The sequence below is a fragment of the Lasioglossum baleicum genome, chromosome 13 (assembly GCF_051020765.1).
Source record: "Lasioglossum baleicum chromosome 13, iyLasBale1, whole genome shotgun sequence".
NCBI classification, from domain to species: Eukaryota; Metazoa; Arthropoda; class Insecta; order Hymenoptera; family Halictidae; genus Lasioglossum; species Lasioglossum baleicum.
Genome location: NC_134941.1, coordinates 928,950 through 951,613, shown reverse-complemented (window position 1 = coordinate 951,613; position 22,664 = coordinate 928,950). Strand labels below are relative to the sequence as shown.

General features: G+C 35.3%; 1 protein-coding gene across 4 annotated transcripts in view; it reads right to left on the bottom strand.

The window, feature by feature from the left end:
• Window positions 1-22,664, bottom strand: part of Nplp1 (Neuropeptide-like precursor 1) — a 95,796-nt gene that overhangs the window by 17,201 nt on the left and 55,931 nt on the right. For all 4 annotated transcript variants that reach the window (XM_076436169.1, XM_076436168.1, XM_076436167.1 and 1 more), the window contains exons 2-3: window positions 3,655-4,118; window positions 246-1,033 (exon numbers count right to left, since the gene is read on the bottom strand). In XM_076436169.1, the coding sequence (XP_076292284.1) occupies window positions 246-1,033; window positions 3,655-4,118 (1,252 nt within the window). The remainder of the gene's footprint in view (window positions 1-245; window positions 1,034-3,654; window positions 4,119-22,664) is intronic.

Here is a 22,664-nt window from a genome sequence, read left to right as displayed (position 1 = left end):
AGTGCAGCATCTAGAAACCGAAATTAGGCGCATAACGCACCCTTGCAATCCTAAAAACAAGTCTACCCCTTTAAATAAATATAAAAAAATTGTCGGTTCTACAGGACTTCATTTTTGTATTAACGGGGGTTCTCTTCGTTCATGTACATACTTTAAAGGTTAAAAGGTTCTATTCTAGTCGAATCGAATTGTAAGACCTCTCGAAGAACCATAACGTTATTACAATTGGGAAACGTTTTACTTACCCATGAACCTTTTCTCAGCATTCAAGTAGTGATCACCGAGTGCCTCCATCATTTCCTCGTAATCGAATCCGTTGCTACTTTGCATTACAGGCAATGGATATTCATCGGAGAAACTGACTTGTTTGTTAGGCCTCCTGTTCGCGGAATCAATTCTTTCGTAGAACGCGTCGATCGCCTGAGAATCATTTAACTTGTCATCTCCGAAGGTGTCGCTGTCGTAATTATTTCTCTGCGAGAGTGCACTCGAGAGTTCCTGTATGTTCGAGAGATCGTTCCTGGCTCTCAATTGGTCCGCCAATGATCTGCCCTGGCGAGAGATGGTCCTCAAAATTACACTCGCCGGGACGGAGATCCCCCTCTTCAAGGAAATCGGCCAGGCCCTGTTCTTTGCTAAAGAGGACACGCTCCTTTTGCCATGTTCGCGCGTCGGAAAGTCACCCGTTCGAGCTAAGGAGCCCAGGTTTCGTTTGCCGTATGGGAGACCGAAGTCTCTGGCTACCGCTCCGACGTTCCTCTTGCCATTTTGAGGCAACGTGTAATCCCTGGCCAGGGAAGCGACATTCCGTTTTCCCGGGAACTGTACCATGTAGTCATCGTTATTCTCGTTGCCTTGCAGTTCGTAATCTCTTACCAACGACGCAATATTTCGTCGACCCGGTGGCAGCGCGAAATCTCTAGCCAGAGTGCCAACATTCCTCTTGTCTATCGCGTAATCCGGTGCAAAACCTTCCGAATCCAACACCGGCCGTGGAAGAATTCTCGAACTACTCGGTACTGCCGGTTCGTCGCTGTACGAACAAAAATTTTGCATTATTATATTCACTATTTAAGTACTTCATTCGAATACATAAACTGAATAGTGATGCGAAAAGGATATACAGTAAATCTTTGATCTAAGACACTGGTGGCCACGGTACGGGCCCCTCAAACGCTTGCTTCTTCTACCAACCTCTCTTTCATGCGTGTACCTTACTTTAGACCTCCGAATTTTTTCGGGACAAACCCTAAGATTATGTTCAGGGCTATTGTTCAGGTAATTTTGAGTGATTACAGCGACAGATGCGGCAAAATTAAGAAGCTCCTGGACAAGGATAGAGAGATCCTTGTCTCTCCTGCAAAGCTGTGACAGAAAGGAAGATATGTCACTCGCAGGAGAAACAAAGACAGAGAGATAACCAAGCAGCTTGATTTTTCGATGATCTTACAACAACTTCCTGAAGCGAAGAAGCAATATTTTTTCATGCTTTCTGTGTTGAAATATTCTCTGTATTAGTCTGGATCCTCGTACAGAGCCCTTTTTTTAGGGCTCCTGAAAAAATGTCTTCTGTACAAGGTCATGTATACGAGGATCCGGAATTGTCTAGGTCTAGACATCGTGTCTCGGTTTGTGCTACGATCAAGTGGAACATTGTCATTTCTGAGTTATCTATTGGCATGCTTGTTTTGTTTCGTATCAGGAAAACAAACCAGCCTTACCCCAGTCAATGACAATTGACGCATCGCAGGCTGAGTGTGGACCACGGTGCATTATACAGGTGTGCCGACTTAGCATCTCTGTAACATTGACGTTTTGTGATAGATGGGTAGTAATTCTCTGGCCGCCGCCAAACGGCGCATGGGTCGTAGGTACCGTACGTGTGCGAATGAGTTTGTGTGTATTCAGCAGCGCGCCCGAATACACACAATCTCATTCGGACACGTACGGTACCCACGACCATGCACCGTCTGGCAGCGGCCAGAGAATTACTATCCATCTATCACAGTTTTCTGAGCTAAGTTGGCACACCTGTATGATGCACCGTGGTGTGGACTCAACGGAAAGGCGACACCAGTTTTGGGGATAGATCTTTGAACAAAGGATCTTTGTGCAGCGTCTTACGAGGCTTGCGTGAGAAATGAAATCACGGATTTAGTACGCGTTCCATAGATTTTGGATTACGCCCCGAACTGGTGATTGGTCCCCTTTTTATCCCTACCAAAGCAATTATCTCGTCCCGAGCTTTGGTAGGGAATTGCAGGAGAAATAGGATTCAGAACTTTAAGATCTCTTTCGAGGAGAATACCTTTTACAACAGTATTAACTGACTTGTGATCATGAATTGTGAAGTGAACTGTGACCTTTCTTCTGAACTTTTCTATCAACTTTTGTACGAACTTTTCTTATGAACTCATGAACTTTCTTATGGACTTTTCTTATAAACTTTCTTATGGGCTTTTCTTATGAACTTTCTTATAGACTTTTCTTTTCAACTTTCTTATGAACTTTTCTTTTCAAGTTTCTTATGAACTTTTCTATGAACTTCTCTACGAACTTTTCTATGAACTTTTCTAAGAACTTTTCTATGAACTTTTCTACGTACTTTTCTATGAACTTTTCTAAGAACTTTTCTAAGAACTTTACTATGATCTTTACTATAAACTTTTCTTATGAACTTTTCTTATGGACTATTCTTTTGAATTTTTCTTGTGAACTTCTTTATGAACTTTTATTATGAACCTTTATTATACCTGGGTGAGTCACCTAACGTTGCCACCTCAAATATCTTTGTTGTTTTTAAAGATATGTCAAATGTCTGCAAGACAAAGTTGAATGGTTCAGTGGGGCTCACATGATACCAAAAATATTTTTGTTTTTATGTGAGTTTTTTTTAGAGATATCAAGGTCTCCTTCATTCTTTTAAATGAAAGTATATTTTTTTAAATACCTACAATGATAGTCCCTTTCATTAGGAATTCTATAACTATAATTACCCATGCACGTATAAAGTTTCTAAGTAGCTCCTAGTCCCTATAACTGGCACAGAACATTATTATTTTGCATTAACCATTAAAAATTCGCAGTCTACTCGTTAATCATTCACTAATTTTCGAAGCCCCTTTTCTGTAGACTTCATACTTAGGCTTTAAAAACAACAAAGATGTTTGAGGTGGCAACGTTAGGTGACTCACGCTGTATATGAACTTTTATTATGAACTTTTATTACGAACTTTTCCTATGAACCTTTTAATATGACTCATAGTCTATGAGCTTTTACTGCTTTTCTTCTGAACCTTTACTCTAATTTTTTGAACCTTGGTCTTTCGTCCAAGACCTTGAATTACCTCGAGAAATTATAGTCTCTGAATTCGTAATGAAAGAGACTATCATTGTATATGTTTAAAAAAGGGTGATTCCATTTTTAAAAACTGAAGGCCTTGATATCTCTAAAAAATGACATGAAAACAAAAATTTGTTGGTGTCGCATAAGCCCCAGTTTACCATTCGAATTAGTCCTCAAGCCATTTAATGTATCTTTGAAAACAACAATGATATTTGAGGTGATAACGTTAGGTGACTCACCCTGTATAGGTGCGCGCTCTGAAAAGAAGTCACCACAGTTAATAACATTGTAATGATTGGTTTAATCACCTGGAAACCATAGTTCTCTTCTCTTCATCGTCTTGGTTTTCTTCAAGGCGATCCTGCAGAGAGATCGGCAGATCATCGTTTTTGGCTAACATGGCGATACTTCTTTTCTGATAGTTTGGTTGCAGCACTCCTGTCGTGTCGATCTCTTCGCTATCGTCCATTAAGCGTCCCGATATCTCTGGCTGTTTTTGCGTACCCCCGATAGCGGCGAAGTGTCCGCGCATAGCAGGGTCTTTAAACAGTACCGAGTAAATCCCTGCAGGTATGCAGATTTCTGTGTCGTCGTCGCCTTCTTCGGTTAAAGCCTTTAAGTGCGCCATGTCGTTGCGGGTTTTTGCGTCCTGAATCACCCTCGCCGTTCTTGAATAAGCCGCCAAATTGAACCCGATTTCCGGGAGACGTGAAAGAGCCAGTAAAGCTCTCTTAGGTAAACACTGCACGCTGTCCTCATCCTGACATTTCACCTACGTCAAGAAACGATATGATTAATTACTAGATAGAGGATTTTATGCATTTATAACAAAAATGAGTTGGTGTAATTTAAAACAGTAAAAACATTAGAAGAATTAAAAAATTCCTGTGTATTATTTTCAACTTATTAACACTAACCGTACCACGATCGGTCAAATGACCGCTTTCACACTCTTTATTCTTTAACACATTACCGACCGGTGATTATTGCATAATTTTGAAAAATCTATGGTACATGGCTAAACACTTTTTAATGGAACCTTCAATAGCAACAGAAATTTTCATTGTGAACTAATAACTCGCCCTCAATAACGTTATCTAATAGTTTCATTGAAGATTCCAATGTGAAAGAAAATTTCTGTGCTTTCTTTTGATACAGTGCAATCATTGAAAATCCTATTAATAGGCTTCCGGTAGGTAAAGTGTTAATTATTGAAATTATAAAGATGTGTGCTTTCATAAAAAATTATAAAGATGTGTGCTTCCATTAAAAATTATAAAGATGTGTGCTTCCATCAGAAATTATTTAATAAATTTCTTTACTCGAGCACGTATTATTTTAAAAATTGTGAAAAACTAAATAAATTCAGTCTTGTAATTTTTATAAAACAATAGCTTTCTCAATCAATACCTAGTATTTCCTAAATAAACAATAAATCAACGAAGTAACAATTTCATGTTGTGTTATATCATATCATATTATAATAATAACAAAGTTTATTATAATAGTAGGACTAGACCGTATAACATGTAAACTTTTGTAATATTAGTATTTAATATGCACGAATCTTCTTATCAAGAGTAAAATGAAAACTTCTATGTATTCAAATTGATGGAAATATTTAACACGCGTTACAGTTAACTTTGCTGTATATTCTTGTGGTCTTTTTCAACTCAATACTATTATACAGGATGTCTATTGTTACTCGTAGCAAAAAATGTTTCAGCAGAGGCTTGAATGGTATCGAGTGGAGCATATTTTGATGTTATTAGTTTTTTCGTGAGTGGACGCGTAAAGGTCATATAAAGGTCATATAAAGGTCAACTCAATTTTTTTAAATGGAATGATGTATTTTTTAATATATCAATCGATGCAGCTGGACATTCGTTATAAAAAAGTACTAATCTATGTATGTCGAAAAGTTAGTAGTTCAGGAGATATTTCAATTTAAATAACTCGAAAATACCATTACTGTGTCGTGCTAAGACGTTACACAAGTAAGTAAACTGGTTCTGTTGACTTTTTAAACGTGATCACCTCTATCACACAGCGCCATTCTTCACCTTTCATTCAAGCCCTCGAACATTGCAAAACTCCCACTGGAACACGTTCTAAAATCGTCTCGAAGACGTCGTATCTGATCTGGTTCGGATAGTCGAGGCTCCACTATATCGTGGATTAGGCAAACAATTATAGTTCAAACTGCATTGTGTGGGATATCATTTTAACCGGAAAAGAGCCGCCCGTGTGCCAGTGGAGGTTTCATAAATAAACAATAAAAAATAAGACAGTTACGAACAGAATTCTGCGTTGAAAAATAAGTTTGAGATACAAACTGATCCGAACTGATTCCCATCGAATTCGTTGGCTAGTGTACAGAGTCGCAATTTGGGGGCTGACATTCCTCGACAGCGTAATGTAGCAAACTTTATCGAATTCGCAATTAAGTAAACGCTAACGTCTTAGTACGACAGTAATGGTGTTTTCGAGTTATTTAAATTGAAATATCTCCTGAACTACTAACTTTTCGACATACATAGGTTAGTACTTTTTTATAACGAATGTCCAGCTGCATCGATTGATGTATTTAAAAATACATCATTCCATTTAAAAAAATTAAGTTGACCTTTATATGACCTCTACGCGTCCACTCACGAAAAAACTAATAACATCAAAATATGCTCCACTCGATACCATTCAAGTCTCTGCTGAAACATTTTTTGCTACGAGTAACAATAGCGAGAAAATCAAGATGTCGAAATCGGGTGGGACACCCTGTATACGTTTAATACTATTATGATCGCGTAATAATTTTCTTATCTACATAGTTACACTTGCAATTTCTTTCTGAGATGACGTATGAATTCTCTCAGTATTTTTTCAAAATTTGTGAGGAAAGTAAAAATAATAAATAAAATCGTGACAAAACCGGAACCTTCAACACTGCAGCTGTTTAGAGAAGTATTTTTTTTAATACTTCAAAAGTAATTTGAACTGATTGTAAATATAGTTTGATAATTTAAAGAAATATTTGTTGGATAATATTGTAGAATGCATCCTTGTAAATATAAATTCAAGTTGTAAATGTAAATTCATAATTTAACAGAATATCTTGGTCTAATATAAGATAGATATTATGTATACGTATACAATGTACCCTGAAATTCTCATTTCACGCTTTAGTCAGTGGACAATGCATTATAAAATATTCATACGATGTTTTCTATTCCTAGAAGTAGGGGTATGAAACTGTTTATGCATTTTATGACAGCAATTCACAATTAACTGTCCATATTTAGTAATTATTGTTGCGAATAGTATATATGTATGTCGATAGTAATTATTTTGAGTTATAAAATAGTGCCGCATTCGTTTCCACGATTCCCAAAGTGATCACTGAAGAATACGTTGCGTTGTTAGTTTCATATATTTATAATTTCTTCATTTTTAGTTCCACTTGTACGAAACTTTCATCTGTGAAATTTCCCTAGTTAAGAAAATACCAAACTCCACAGAATTTCAATCATATTTACCTATATCATAGACAGTTATGATCACACTTTAAACTTTAAATAAGTAAATACAGGGTGAGTCCGAAGAAACAGAACAAGTAACAGTACAAAAAAACTTCTTAGGACAAAGTTACACTGTTTGAACGGCCACATGTAACGGTGTAAGGGAAAAAATTTTCGAGGTCATTTTTTTACAAGATTTCAAGGTCATTGATATTTTTTTAAATGGAATGAGGTATTTTTAACTTCCCGATTTTATAGGGAAGATATTGTAATGACCCCGAAAATCGAAAATCGATTTTTTAGCAGATCTTCACGTTTCATGGTCATTGCAGTCATTTTAGACTATTTTCAGCAAAATGTTCGTGTGTGTGTGTGTGTGTGTGTGTGTGTGTGTGTGTGTGTGTGTGTGCGCGCGCGCGCGTATGTCTGTTTCTATGGTATCAAATTTTTCGTTAACGTTTTCAGAAAACGTAACAACGCGATCAGGATGATGAATGATGCAATCGATGTGCTCCGCTGTAACTTAGAGCTGATTAGATTTTGGTCCATTTTGGTCAAGTAGTTTTTTAGTTTTTTTAGTTTTTTTCGAAAGAAATTCAACAATGCAATTTATACGAGAGAACGGAAAGTTTCCACCGAAGAAACAAACGTAATTACACAAAAAAAAATTTTTTTCGATTTAAAAAAAATTTTTTTTTGTACCTTACGATGATGTTTCCGCTTACAATAATCGAAAATTATCCCAATGCAAGAGTGAGTTAATCATCTCTACTCCCGAGAATACATTTTCAAAGAATATCGATGAAAGTACAAAAAAAAATTTATATTACAATCTTTAAAAAAACAATCAGTTCAAAACGAATTATTAACTGAGATTAAATTGAAAATTAATATAAACTATATGATAATTATTAATAACATTGATGTTGAAAACGGATTGGTTAATGGAGCACACACATGCGGAATATTAAAATTTATTACTTTTCAAGAAAATACTAAACTTTCGTCTATATTGTGGTTAAATTTTCAATTGGCCAGAGTAGGAGTGAAAGTAAGAACTCGTTATCGTGATTATATGAAAAATGCAAATATTGATCAAAATTTTACACCAATAATAAAAATATCGAATCAAGTAAATATGTCGAGTGAGGAAAAATATCAAATCACACGTAGTCAATTTGCAGTGGTTCCTGCTGAAGCGATTACGATTCATAAAAGTCAGGGACAAACATACGAGAAAGTATGTTTGGATTTTAAAAAATCAGAAAGGCGAACTTTACAAATGTTGTATGTAGCACTGAGCAGAGTTTCAAAATTGAGCGCGGTTTATATATTTTGGGACAATTTAAATTAACAGTATCGAAGAAAACCAAGATCAATACTGCAAACCCGGATAATGAGGAGGTGTATCGTTTGCGAAAAACTAATTAAGACAATTTATTTTGCAACATTAGTATGCTATAACAAGGAACCAAGCGAGCAACGAGCCTACGATGTTCGTTTAATGCGACGCCATATAGCAAACATTTTGATAAGTAGAAAACTATTGAATTTCCCTGAAAACGTATAATCTTCTTAAAACGTACACTTAATAATGATAATAATATACTGCAACTAACGAATCGGGAAGTTCTTTGTGTGGCTCGTGGAGAGTCACACACCAAATCAAAAAAAAACATTAATAGCTATAGGTACTACTAGCCATGCGTACCACTAACCCTTTCGCAAGAGCAGTCCTATCCGCGAGGTCGCAAAGCGAGCGAGCAAAAACAACCCTACTCGCGAGCGAGCGAAGCGAGCGAGCAACAATAACCCTCTAGTTTAATACATCAATCGATGCAGCTGAACATTCATTATACAAAAGTTAGTAGTACAGGAGATATTTCAATTTAAATACAATAACTTTAAAACACCATTACTGTCGCACTAACAATAAGACGTTACCATTTACTTGCTAGTGTAAATTAACGTTGATAATGAAATTGATGATTTGAAATTAACGAATTGAAATTGAAGAGTTGAACTTGAAGGGTTGATATTGAAATTAAAAAATTGAAATTGAAAAGTTGAAATTGAAAAATTCAAGTGCAATTGAAGTTAAAGGGTTGATATTGAAATTGAAGTTGAAACTGAAAAATTGACATTGAAATTGAAGAGTTGAAATTAACGAAGTGAAATTGAAAAATTGAAGTTGAAATGGAAGAGTGAAATGGAAGAGTAGAAATTGAAGTTGAAATGGAAGAGTTGAAATCGAAGTTGAAATGGAAGAGTTGAAATTGAAGTTGACATGGGAGAGTTAAAATTGAAGTTGAAATTAAAGTTGAAATGGAAAAATTGACGTTGAAAATGAAATTTAAGATTTGAAATTAACGAATTGAAATTGGAAAATTGAAGTTGAAATTGGAAAAGTGACGTTGAAATTGAAAATTGTTGAGTGAAAGTTGAAGTTGAAGAGTTGATATTGAATTTGAAAAACTGAAATTGAAAAATTGAAGTTGAAGGGTTGATTTTGAAATTGAAGTTGAAATTGAAAAATTGACGTTGAAATTAAAGAGTTGAAATTAACGAAGTGAAATTGAAAAATTGAAGTTGAAATAGACGAGTAGAAATTGAAGTTGAAATGGAAGAGTTGAAATGGGAGAGTTAAAATTAAAGTTGTAATGGAAAATTTGATGTTGAAATTAAAGAGTTGAAATTAACGAATTGAAATTGAAAAATTGAAGTTAAAATGGAAGAGATGAAATTGAAGTTGAAATTAAAGTTGATGTTAGCGTTTACCTACTTGTGTATCGTCTTAGTACGACAGTAATGGTGTTTTAGAGTTATTTAAATTGAAATATCTTCTGAACTACTAACTTTTCGACATACATGAGTTAGTACTTTTTTATAAAGAATGTCCAGTTGCATCGATTGATGTATTAAAAAATACCTCATTCTATTTAAAAAAATATCTAAAATTTTTTCCGTTACACCGTATCATGTGGCCCTTCAAACAGTGTCACTTCGTCCTAAGAAGTTTTTTTGTACAACGAAAAGTAACGGAAATATTTAAGTGTTCTGTTTCTTCGGACTCACCCTGTATACAAGGTGTTAATTTTAACTTGTACAAGTAAGAAAAAATAACTAAATAGGATGTACATGGTTTTAAGGCGTGCATCATATGATAATAAATAAGGTGTAACCCTTATTATGAAAATCACTCTGGCCCCTCATTGAAGAAAACGTGAAAAAAGAGTTTGTTTAAATATTTCGACATTATAAAGTTGATAATCGAGGTGGAAAATATTATTTTGTAATAGCCCAATCCTTTCCGCATAAAACAAAAAAAATGTAGTTCAATCGGACGAACAGCTCCTGAGATAAAAATTCGTAAGCGAGGCCCGTTTTCGCCAAAATGGGTAAAAATTGCAAATTGTAGGCCTGTCATTTCTAAAAAAAATTCGGAATCGGCGAAATGATGACTTAAACCTCCCCTAATTTCACATGGATCATAACATATTTCATTTACAACAAAATTGACGATGGTGCCTGCAAAACCGGATCGATTTGGCATGAAATGACCCCTGACTAGTATCATATTTAGCCCTATTTTCACGAGAATAGTCTCGATAATGCCGCATACATATTTGGTCAAGCCTCTAGGGGGATTGGAACTGCACGAGCTGGAGGCTTTTATAGAAGAAAAATCCAACCCATGCACGGTCGATCACGGTCGATCATGCGTATGTGGTCCTCCTGGGATACAGCATGCGTTCCCTTGATCCTCGGCACTGTACTCCAAAGCAATCCCTAAAAATCCCGCGATAAAAATGGGATGTCATGCACCCACGAGTCCGGAACGAAAATTCTCGTATATTCTAAAAGAACAAGATCACTTGCGATATATTTTGAATACGGCCGCGAAACATACGCAAAAATAGAGGAACAACATTTTTTCAAGGCGAGAAGACTTTGTTCCAAGGTAGAAAAAGAAAAAAACAAATTCTATTCAATGTAGTCGCGCCTGCTGTTAATGTATGAGAAACTTCTTAATGTATGTATGTACACTGTACACTATCGGCCAAACCTTTTGAATCACGGCGTAAATTTGGAGAAACAGGAGGTTTATAAGAAGAACTGAATGCCTTTAGAACAACCGAGGAAGATGAAATTGTCAAAAAACAATATGTTGTATATTTTGTATTATTTTTTCTTATCAAGGAATGCGTATTTTTCTTCAAATTGCTCTTTCATTAAAAAACTGCCTTCATTATTAATAACAACCTGACATATTCGGGACATCCTGGCAATTAGTTTCTCGAATGTTTTCAATTTGATATTTTTCCATGCTTCTTGTAGAAGTTGCCAAAGATGTCCCTTTAGAAAAGTGCATTCCGAACATTGTTTTACACGAGGTGTATAAACTATAAAAGAGCATTTTGGACATAAGAAAATGCTGAAATCTGTTTACAAATATTATTCAACTATTTAATATTTGACATTATAACGGTGCATCATTTCAAAATTTATCAATATATTCGATTTTTACAAAAATCAGCAAGTGATTCCAAACTTTTGGTCGGTAGTGTATGGTATACTTTTCAAACATGTCTATGTTAGGCTTCGATTTGTTGAGTCATATTCATCAGTGCGCTTCATTATATTCCGAGACATAATTCGTGAAAATTCTGGGCAGTAATTTTCAGAATTTTAGTATTCACTTGTTAATACACCGAACACTGTGAAGCGGTCTTTCCAAAAAGGACAGACAAATTTAGCGGATTATTTAATATATGCTTCTAGAATTGAGTGGAATGGTTAGTAATTTGTTAAAAATAAACAGATTTAGTAATGTGTCCATTGTTTTAATGACGAATTAAAATCAACGAATCAAAACGACGAATAAAAATTTGTGCCTTTTTCTCCTATAAATTATGATGTGTGTGTATTTGGTATGTAATCCAGTAGATTTGTACCCGGGGCGGCTGCAGATCGAAGTTTCTTCGAAATACTTCTAAGCATAATGGATTGTATAGTTGCTCAAGGAGTTCATTGTCCGAGGATTAAGGTAATTTGCTGGTAGTTTGCCGAGAATCTTCTAGGATTAAAGCGGTTAATTAATCTTCTTCAAAGTCGGATGATTTCGCGGATCGAGGAATATTATTGAGGTAAAGATTCCCCACTTTGAAGCGCGCTTCAACTTTCTGTTGAACAGAGGTGGGCAATATTTGGCGAAATAAATATTTCAAATACTATTTCATATTTTAGATTTTATCTGGTCTAAAAAATAGTATTCTAAATAGGATGTACAATTTGAAAAGTGAAATATTTTCATTTGGCAATCTAAACCACGAAATAAAATATTTGTATTTCAAGAATCTTTATCGTGAAATAAAATATAGAAACAACATGCAGAGATTGGTTTAGGCGTTTAAAGAACGCTCTGGCGCACTCCAGAAGTTGCAAGACGAAAAATTAGAGGTATTATTTAATGAAAACTCATGTCAGACGCTAGCTGAACTGGAAGAATCATTAGGAGTTGATCACACAATAGTTTCAAAACGTTTGAAAGCGTTAGGAATGATTCAAAAGCAAGGTCATTGGGTGCCGTACGAGTCGAAACCGAGAGACGTCGAATAGCGTCTTTGCACGTGTGAGCAACTGCTTCAACAGCAGGAAAGAAAAGGTTTTTTGCATCGCATCGTAACTGGCGATGAAAAATGTATACATTACGATAACTCTAAACGTAAAAAATCATAGGGTAAGCCTCATGTGCTACCATCATGAGCTTCTCAAACCGGACGAAACCATCACGAGAGATCGCTATCGACTACAATTGATGCGTTTGAGCCGAGCATTGAAGGAAAAACAGCCGCAATACGAGCAGAGACACGATAAAGTGATTTTGCAGCATGACAACGCTCGGCCACATGTTGCAAAACCGGTGAAAACATACTTGGAAACACTTAAATGGGAAGTCCTACCCCACCCACTGTATTCACCAGACATTGCCCTTTCCGACTATCATCTGTTCCGATCAATGACACATGGCCTGGCTGACAATTAGCAGCACTTTCATTCTTACGAAGATGCCAAAAAATGGGTCGACTCTTGGATAGCCTCAAAATACGTGTCGTTTTCCTCACGTGGAATTCTCGTATGCTGCCAGAAAGATGGGAAAAAGTAGTGGCTAGCGATGGACAATACTTTCAATGATATGTTTTTTACTAATTTTTTAAAAATAAAGAATTAAGTTAATGAAAAAAACAGCGAGAACTTATTCTATTATGCTTTCACTATAAGCTCTTAAAAACTCATTTTCATGAGTTTGTTAGTTAGTTCTAGTCTTAAATTCGTCGCGATACCTGCCAGAGCAGCTGCTAAGCGTTATTAATCCAGTAATTAACACTAGGTTTACGGGATCCGTCAAAATGAGGTGTTCTAATATTTTTAATTTGCGATTATTGAGATTGTAAAGAAACTTGGTAATTATTTACAAAAGCACCACCCTCTCCGATTTTGATGAAATTTATATATGTTATGCAGCAACACATTCTAAACAACTTTTTCCTTTTCCAATATAGGGGGGTCGCTTTTAGTTTTCGAGATATTTGCAAAAAACTATCGCGAATACTGTATTGAATTTTTCGCATTCCTGGACACTCCGCTGCAAGGTAGACCTGTTTAGGTGCGGCGTTTGTTTACATTTTGACGCTGTAGAGATAAGAGAGAAAACAGGTGGGGCGGAAAGGGCCAGCCTGACACCACACACACCCACCTAGTGCTTAACACGCACCCACTGTTTCTAAATTATACTCTAGATTCTTACGTATTTTCACGTGCTGATTACAAATATGATACTGAAAATTGGTGCAAATGTTAATTTCTTAACGGAAACCTTCTTTTTAAAAACACTGGGTGTGTGTGTGTGTGTGGTGTCAGAGAGAAAACAGGGGGGGTGGAAAGGGCCAGCCTGACACCACACACACCCACCCAGTGCTTAACACGCACCCAGTGTTTTTAAAAAGAAGGTTTCCGTTAAGAAATTAACATTTGCACCAATTTTCACTATCATATTCGTAATCAGCACGTGAAAATACGTAAGAATCTAGAGTATAATTTAGAAACAGTGGGTGCGTGTTAAGCACTGGGTGGGTGTGTGTGGTGTCAGGCTGGCCCTTTCCGCCCCACCTGTTTTCTCTCTTATCTCTACAGCGTCAAAATGTAAACAAACGCCGCACCTAAACAGGTCTACCTTGCAGCGGAGTGTCCACGAATGCCAAAAATTCAATACAGTATTCGCGATAGTTTTTTGCAAATATCTCGAAAACTAAAAGCGACCCCCCTATATTGGAAAAGGAAAAAGTTGTTCAAAATGTCCATATCTATATCATATATAAATTTTATCAAAATCGGAGAGGGTGGTGCTTTTGTAAATAATTACCAGAAACTTCCCTGAGGAATTATTCACCAAATTTATTTCGTTGGGTATATATTATTGGAAAAATGGCCAAAAATTTGGATAGACACATTCTTGTTATGTCTATAAAATAATATGAAATAGTTATTTTTAGAGCTCTGTAAACCTAGTGTTGAAGAAATGGCTATTTTGTTGTTCCTGAAAGTCTTCTCTTGGGACTTCTTACAGATAAACGAAAAAATATTTAAGAATTGGGGCTTACAATTAGTACAATTTTGAAAGTAAGATCCCTTTGTACAGAGGGGATTAGAAAATGTAAGATTAAAAAAATCAACTTTGACAGAAATGACTACGTTGATTTAATTTCATGGCACAATTGTGAAATTTTTGAACCACCTGTACTGAAAAATATTATAGAGGACGAATTACTCAACATAACATCGTAAGACCACATTGAACGTCAGTTTCTACGATTTCCTGGTCATACACAAGCGGTAGAGAGAATGGTGAAACTTAGGGTAAATGTAGCTTTGAGCCATCTCGGATGAATTTCACCTTGACATATGTTGGCGGCATCTGTTTATTTTTTGTTTGTCAAAACGATGTGGGGATGAGAGAGAAACACAAAACAGAGTGTCACTCTATATAGGGTGAGCTTTCAATTTTGAAAGATTACTTCTGGATTTTCGTATGCGCCCCTCTCTCCGCCCCGCCCCTCTTCCTAACTCATTCTGATCGCATGATTTTTCCATTACTAGTTCAAATTCTGTATGAAAAATTTCATACCAAAGTTAATCGGTATTTAACCAACAAGAAATTGCGATATTATAAATTTTTTAAAAATCGATTTCCAACAAAAAATCAAGGTTGCTGTCATATCTTTTAATGGGACTGGGTATTTTTAACTTCATAATATTGTAGGCGACGTCGAAACGAATTCAACGACCTGCTATACAATGACTTTTAGATGACCTTGAAAGATAATATCGTCATGAATCAATTGCCAGAACATATTTGAAATATTTAATATTAAATAATATTATTATTATTATTTTTATTATATTAATATTAATATCTTAATATTTCATTACATGTACACGTTTAACATTTGTGTTTTCAATGTGGCTCCGTATAAATTAGTCCAGTCAATGAATGCTCGTGAGGGGAGTGTAGAGGGAAATGGAAGGAACACAATTTTTAACTTTGGGGCTTTGTTTGGACTAGTTAGGAAGTAAACATACTAAAAGTCCCCACTCCTAGAAGGTGAGCGGGGTGCAGGGGGGCACGTAGAAGGTCCCCTTTTTCGGTTTTCCGCTTATATCTCGGAAACTATGCGTCCTAGCGATAAGACCATTCTATACAAAATTAAAGCTGACAAAACGTGCCACAAGATTGATTTTATTCAGTTTTTCGCTACCTCGCATAGTTTCCGAGATATCCGCGCTCAAAGTTCACTAATTGTGAAAAAGAAATGTTTGTCTCACGTTTTTTGCCTTATTTGACTAGCTAACTCTCCAGCACAATTAATGAACTTTGAGCGAGGATATCTCGGAAACTATGCGAGATACCGAAAAATTGAATGCAAGCAATCTTATGGCACGTTTTAGTTTCAGCTTTAATTTTGTATATGGTCTTATCGCTAGGACGCATAATTTCCGAGATATAAGCGGAATACCGAAAAGGAGGACCTTCTACGCGCATTTGTAGTTGAAATTGAAAACTTGAAGTTGAACTTGAGAAATTCATGTTGAAACTGAAAAATTGAAGTTGAAATTGAAAACTTGATGTTGAAATTGAGAAATTGATGTTGAAACTCGAAAATTAAAGTGGAAATTGAAAACTTGAAGTTGAAAATGAAGTTTTGAAATTGAAGATAAAATCGAAAAATTGAGGTTGAAATTGGAAAATTGAAGTTGAAATGGAAAAATGAAAGTTGAAATTGAAATTGAAGTTGAAGATGAAGTTTTGAAATTGAAGATAAAACCGAAAAATTGAGGTTGAAATTGGAAAGTTGAAGTTGAACTTGAAAAATTGAAGTTGACATTGAAAAATTGAAGTTGAAATTGAAAAATTGATATTGACAATGAAAAATTGAAGTTGAATGTGAAGTTGAAAATGAAGTTGAGAATGAAGTTGTGAAATTGAAGATAAAATCGGAAAATTGAGGTTGAAATTGGAAAATGGAAGTGGAAACTGAAAAAGTGAAGTTGAAATTGAAGTTGAAATTGATGTTGAAATGGAAGAGTTGAAATTGAAGTGTTGAAATTGAAATTGAAGCAAAAACACCAACTCCTAAATGTTTATCTCCTAACTAGTCTAAACAAAGACCCTAAGTTAAAAATTGTGTTCCTTCCATTTCTCTCTACAACTTTTCGTTGACTGGACTAAATTTGGTTTTATGTGAGTTAAGTTCTGAAGCAATGTTTACGTTCATTTGTTTACCTGTAATCGGGAGGCGTTGCTATTACGTACCGTCGAAATATTTCAAATATTCTGGCAATTGATTCATGGCGATATTTTCATTGAAGGTCATCTGAAAATCACCGTATAACAGGTAGTTGAATTCGTTTCAACGTCGCCTACAATGTTATGAGATTAAAAATACCCAGTTCCATTAAAAGATATGACAGCAACCTTGATTTTTTTGTTGAAAATCGATTCTTTTTAAATTTAAAAAATTGCAGTAGAAGAGATCGTATATGAACATCTTCAATTTTGAAAATTTTTCAACAATTTTGAATTTCATCTACTCAATTTTTCTATAAATGCATAGAGATCCGCTGTCTACTCATCACACATTTATTTAAATGTAACAATATCAAGTAAAGGAAGTCCCAAATTACGAAGATATTATTACAACTCTTTTATACTGAAGTTTTGATAGTTGCCGAATCAGTGTGTTTATCTGTATAATCATTTGTAAGTGTCACATGTCAAGAACAACTGTAACATTTAATGTCACATACACGTTGCACATGTCGCACACGATATCAACTTATCGTCAGTGCGAAAGTATTTCCACAACATGCGACATAGTAAGTTGGGAATAATAAATGGAAATCAATTTATACAGGGTGTCTCAAAATTAGGTCCGGAGCCGAAAATGGGAGGTTCCTGGGATCATTTCAAGCGACATTTTCCTTTGAAAAAATGTCGTCCGCGGCTTCGTTAACGAGTTATTAACGAAAAACACGGACCAATCAGAGCGCGAGCTAGACGCGTGCAGCCCGGCGCGCCGGCAGCCGAGTGTCGGTGGCACGCCGCGATGTCGTAACGAACAAAAGTTTCTCGATGATGTGAATCCTCGCCAATTTCGATAAGCTTTGGATATGTTGTCAATACCATGATTCTGAACAACATTTCCCTTTACAGTTTCTGTCGATCGGCTTTAGTTTACGATATTATTGTAAAAATTTGTAATTGTAAATCGATCGATGTACTATTTCCTATCCGATTTCGATAATCTTTGGATATGTTGTCAATACCATGATTCTGAACAACATTTCCCTTTACAGTTTCTGACGATCGGCTTTAGTTTACGATATTATTGCAAAAATTTGTAATCGTAAATCGATCGATGTACTATTTCCTGTCCGATTTCGATAAGCTTTGGATATGTAGTCAAGACCATGATTCTGAACAACATTTCCCTTGACGGTTTTCGTCGGTCGGCTTTAGTTTACGATATTATTGTAAAAATTTGTAATTGTAAATCGATCGATGTACATACTATCTCCTCGCCGATTTCGATGAGCTTTATTTCAAAGGAAAAAGATATTTAAAACATCGAATTTATAACATATTTCAAAGTCATCGAAATCGGTGAGGACCCACATCATCGGCAACTCTACCCGAACGATAGAAGAAGCACAAACTTATTGAATTAAAAACTCACTTATTCAGCCGTAAATCCATTTGACTACCACATATAACCATCACACTTTTACATAATTGTTGAACTCGTAGCACACTTTTATAACTCGTATCGATATCGAACGAAATTACTTACTCCGACGCGGAAAGAGTTCGATGCTCTTCGCGATGCCGCGCGAAACTGTGCTCTTCCAGCATACAATGTATTCGATGAAGGCGTCGTTTAAAACAAATGAAATCGTTCCCAAGGAGATATTGATTTTTCGAGAATCATATGGCATTGATTTTTCGAGAATCATATGATTCTCGAAAACACCGATTCGAAGATTATGTAAAAGTGTGGTGGTTGTATGTGGTAGTCAAATGGATTTACGGCTGAATAAGTGAGTTTTTAATTCAATAAGTTTGTGCTTCTTCTATCGTTCGGGTAAAGTTGCCGATGATGTGGGTCTTCACCGATTTCGATGACTTTGAAATATGTTATAAATTCGATGTTTTAAATATCTTTTTCCTTTGAAATGAAGCTCATCGACATCGGCGAGGAGATAGTATGTACATCGATCGATTTACAATGACAAATTTTTACAATAATATCGTAAACTAAAGCCGATCGACAGAAACTGTAAAGGGAAATGTTGTTCAGAATCATGGTCTTGACAACATATCCAAATATTATCGAAATCGGATAGGAAATAGTACATCGATCGATTTACAATTACAAATTTTTACAATAATATCGTAAACTAAAGCCGATCGACAGAAACTGTAAAGGGAAATGTTGTTCAGAATCATGGTCTTGACAACATATCCAAATATTATCGAAATCGGATAGGAAATAATACATCGATCGATTTACAATTACAAATTTTTACAATAATGTCGTAAACTAAAGCCGATCGACAGAAACTGTAAAGGAAAATGTTGTTCAGAACCATGGTATTGACAACATATCCAAAGCTTGTCGAAATTGGCGAGGATTCACATCATCGAGAAACTTTTGTTCGTTACGACATCGCGGCGTGCCACCGACACTCGGCTGCCGGCGCGCCGGGCTGCACGCGTCTAGCTCGCGCTCTGATTGGTCCGTGTTTTTCGTTAATAACTCGTTAACGAAGCCGCGGACGACATTTTTTCAAAGGAAAATGTCGCTTGAAATGATCTCAGGAACCTCCCATTTTCGGCTCCGGACCTAATTTTGAGACACCCTGTATATTTATCATATTTTATCATATAGTTTACACACGTGTCTACATTCTTTTTTTTTTAACCCCTCGCCGTATTTTAACGAGTCAAACTCGTCATGAAGATTTTAACAAAGTCTAACAAAATATGAATGTTGTGTGTTTCTTTGTAATCAATAGACAGCGGCTTTAATGCATTTATGACAAAAATGCGTTGGGTCAAATAGTAACATTGAATATAATCGATTTTTCCACGTTTTTATTAGCTCGCTTTCTTGTCTGTCTGTTTGTTCGGTACTTTTACAACTGATTTTAAACTAACTTCCCGATGAGCTCGAGACTTGAAATTTTAAACATAACTCAGGACTGGATGACAATGCAATATTTAAAAACAAAATTTGAAAAAGCCTATGCGTTTAGGAGATATAAACTATTAAAAATTTAACCGTTACACCTCCCCGCATTTTATTTGCAGTGCAATAAAATTGTTAGTGATTTAGGTGTTTAATGTTCATGCATCAATTATCTATTGCATGCGCCCCACGTTTTCCGTTTTAAATTTTACAAGTATTTTCATAGCTATTAAAAATTCACAATCACAAATTTTCAGGACTATCTGTACGGGATTAGGAATCTGTATGGGGCTAGAAAAAATTATTTTATACTTTTTAGTCCGTTTTTTAAACGTGGTGTTTTTAAAAATTTATTCTTTGTTTTACTTCTGCTTCCCACAATCAAAGCAGAACATTTTTGTTTTGCATAAAGATCCACAGTCTAGTAATAAATATTTAGGCATTAAAATAAATGTAGCCATACAAAAAATATAAATTTTCTTTTCCCTTCTAAGACATTTTTGGAGATGAAGACGTTTTAATCACTGTAACTGTAAGAAAATAGTACAGCAAGGGGTTAAACGACAACGAATCAAGCTTTCTCTTTTATTAATGGATGGAAAATCATGTACGTAAAATTACACACACGCTTCGTGCAGTTAATTATTAATGCACGACTAAAGACGACGCTGCGTTGTAATATTCTTGGAACACATATCTCTCTCCGATAATCTAGATGACATCTCATTAAATATATAGAACCTCTCCCTCTCCTCTTTTGCTAGAACGTATAGTACGCGTAATACTGTCCTTGCCCGACTAAATTATAATATTACCTCCAGAGAGAAAATGTCACTCACTTTCGAACCACACGAATATTGCAACATACTACTTAATTAAACTTCCGACCACTAAATTTTGCTCACCATCAGACTCAAAATACAAATAAAATTCAGTCGTCTTACAATTAAACTAATTGCAAAAAAAATAATTCTAATGAAGCGACAACAAGATCAGGAACAACCCTCGATGCAGTATTTGCAAGACATTTAGACAAAATTGAATGAAGAATATTTATATCATATTTTAGCTATCACAAGCCAATTGTTTCAATGATGGAATCATAGAAAATCTTAGAAAAAATAATGAACGATCAAAATTTGCGACGTAAAGAAGGAGAGCGTATGGGAAAGGAAGAGACATAGTTCATAGCATTTCCCATACGCTCTCTTTCTTTCTATAATTCTATCATTGAAACAATTGGCTTGTGGTAGCTAAAATATGAAATAAATATTCTTGATTCAATTTTGTCTAAATGTCTTGCAAATACCGCATCGAGAGTTGTTCCTGATCTTGTTGTCGGTCCATTAGGATTATTTACCATTTCCAATCATAATTTACTTCTAAACATTACTAGGCTGCAAGAAGTTTCGCTTCTTCCGCGCGTGGTTTTCCACGCGTATGTTTTTTTACTTACCTGACCCTGTCAAAATTTTCAGATTAGTTTAGAACAAGGGTTTGGATAATTGTTTATAAATCTTTCAGTCGGAACAAAATCCGAATGAGAAACTGCATGTGAAAGTAGCTGGAGGTTGATTCTATGTTATCCAATTGCAAATGTTCACAAATTAACTCTGGTTAATTAGTTATTTACAATTGTTGCGCGGGCTGATTGTTTCGGAAATTCCCATAATGCGTAAGACAAGGAGGGTAGAAATTTGTTAATATCTAACAATTTAAGCATCAAACGTGCATAAAACTGAAATGGGAATGTAGCCAAGGCTTCATTTTACATTCTACAATCTTAAAAGTTCACCAATGAAGTCTTTAACGTTAGTAAATTAATTATGAACGTGTTACTTGTCAAACTATTCGAGGTTATTCGCGAAATCGAGGTTATTCGTGTCACCACCATTAAGGAAAGAAATAACATTCAATTTAGTTTCTATTTCTTGCAATCAATGCAGATAATTTTTATTTTGCATAAAGATCCGCAGTCATTCATCACCTTCCAAGTTTCAAAAATCGAAGCTCCAAATTCGATGCTTCGAAGCTTTAAAATCTTCGACGTCCGGAGAAAAGTAACAGCCCTAGTACTTATGTACTTTGATCAGTAAGTTTCAAATTAGAAAAAAGTTGTGTTTGTTTCAACATTACTGTTTAACGCTAATATTTCAATAAGTAGAATACATTCCTGAGAAATTATTCGTTTAATCAGTTAAAAAATTGAGTTGCAACGGAATGTCTTCACAAATTAGTCGTCATCGAAAATATTCAAGATTGTATAGAGTGGTCTATTTAAACGTAACGATCCAAAGATCTCGTTCAGTGATGATCGGAATTCCACGAAATAAATATGTAACGTTTTTATATAACATAATGTAAATATTATTCGGTTCGAATTTTGCACGTGAAAATTATAAATTTCGGAATACATTATAATAACACGTATGGGAACTTTTTGACTGGCTCCAAAAAGCGCTTTGAATTTCGTGTATCGATTACGCAACCTATAAGCACATCCCTAATGACGCAAGTCCGGGCATCGTATTTTGATACTACTTTCTTTGGGAATATACAATTTCAAACATAATTGAAAGTATATCTCAGAGTTCGATCCAATAAGTGTAATGGCACAAATAAAACGTGAAAATGATACATCATATTTTTATGCCAAAATAAATGGGAGGCTAGATCTAAAAATTAATTTCGCTCCTAGAAGCGACTAACAAGAACGTATACAGTATACAGTATCGTATGTCAAGATTAATAGAATCTGTGCAGAGTTACAAGCTTATCAATTACAAATGTTCTCATTAATTTTATCGTGAAATTTGAAAAATGAAGAACTCGTAGAACAACTCGTTACGAGCATAGAAATTATGATGAGTATGGCCAAAATAATTACTTTCCTAATTTTCGATGTGGTCTTCAGAAACTTTTGTTGTGCAATAAATAAATTGAAAACTCCTTTTATCCCAACAAATAATGGTAAAACTGTTACTTTCTTCCAAAATG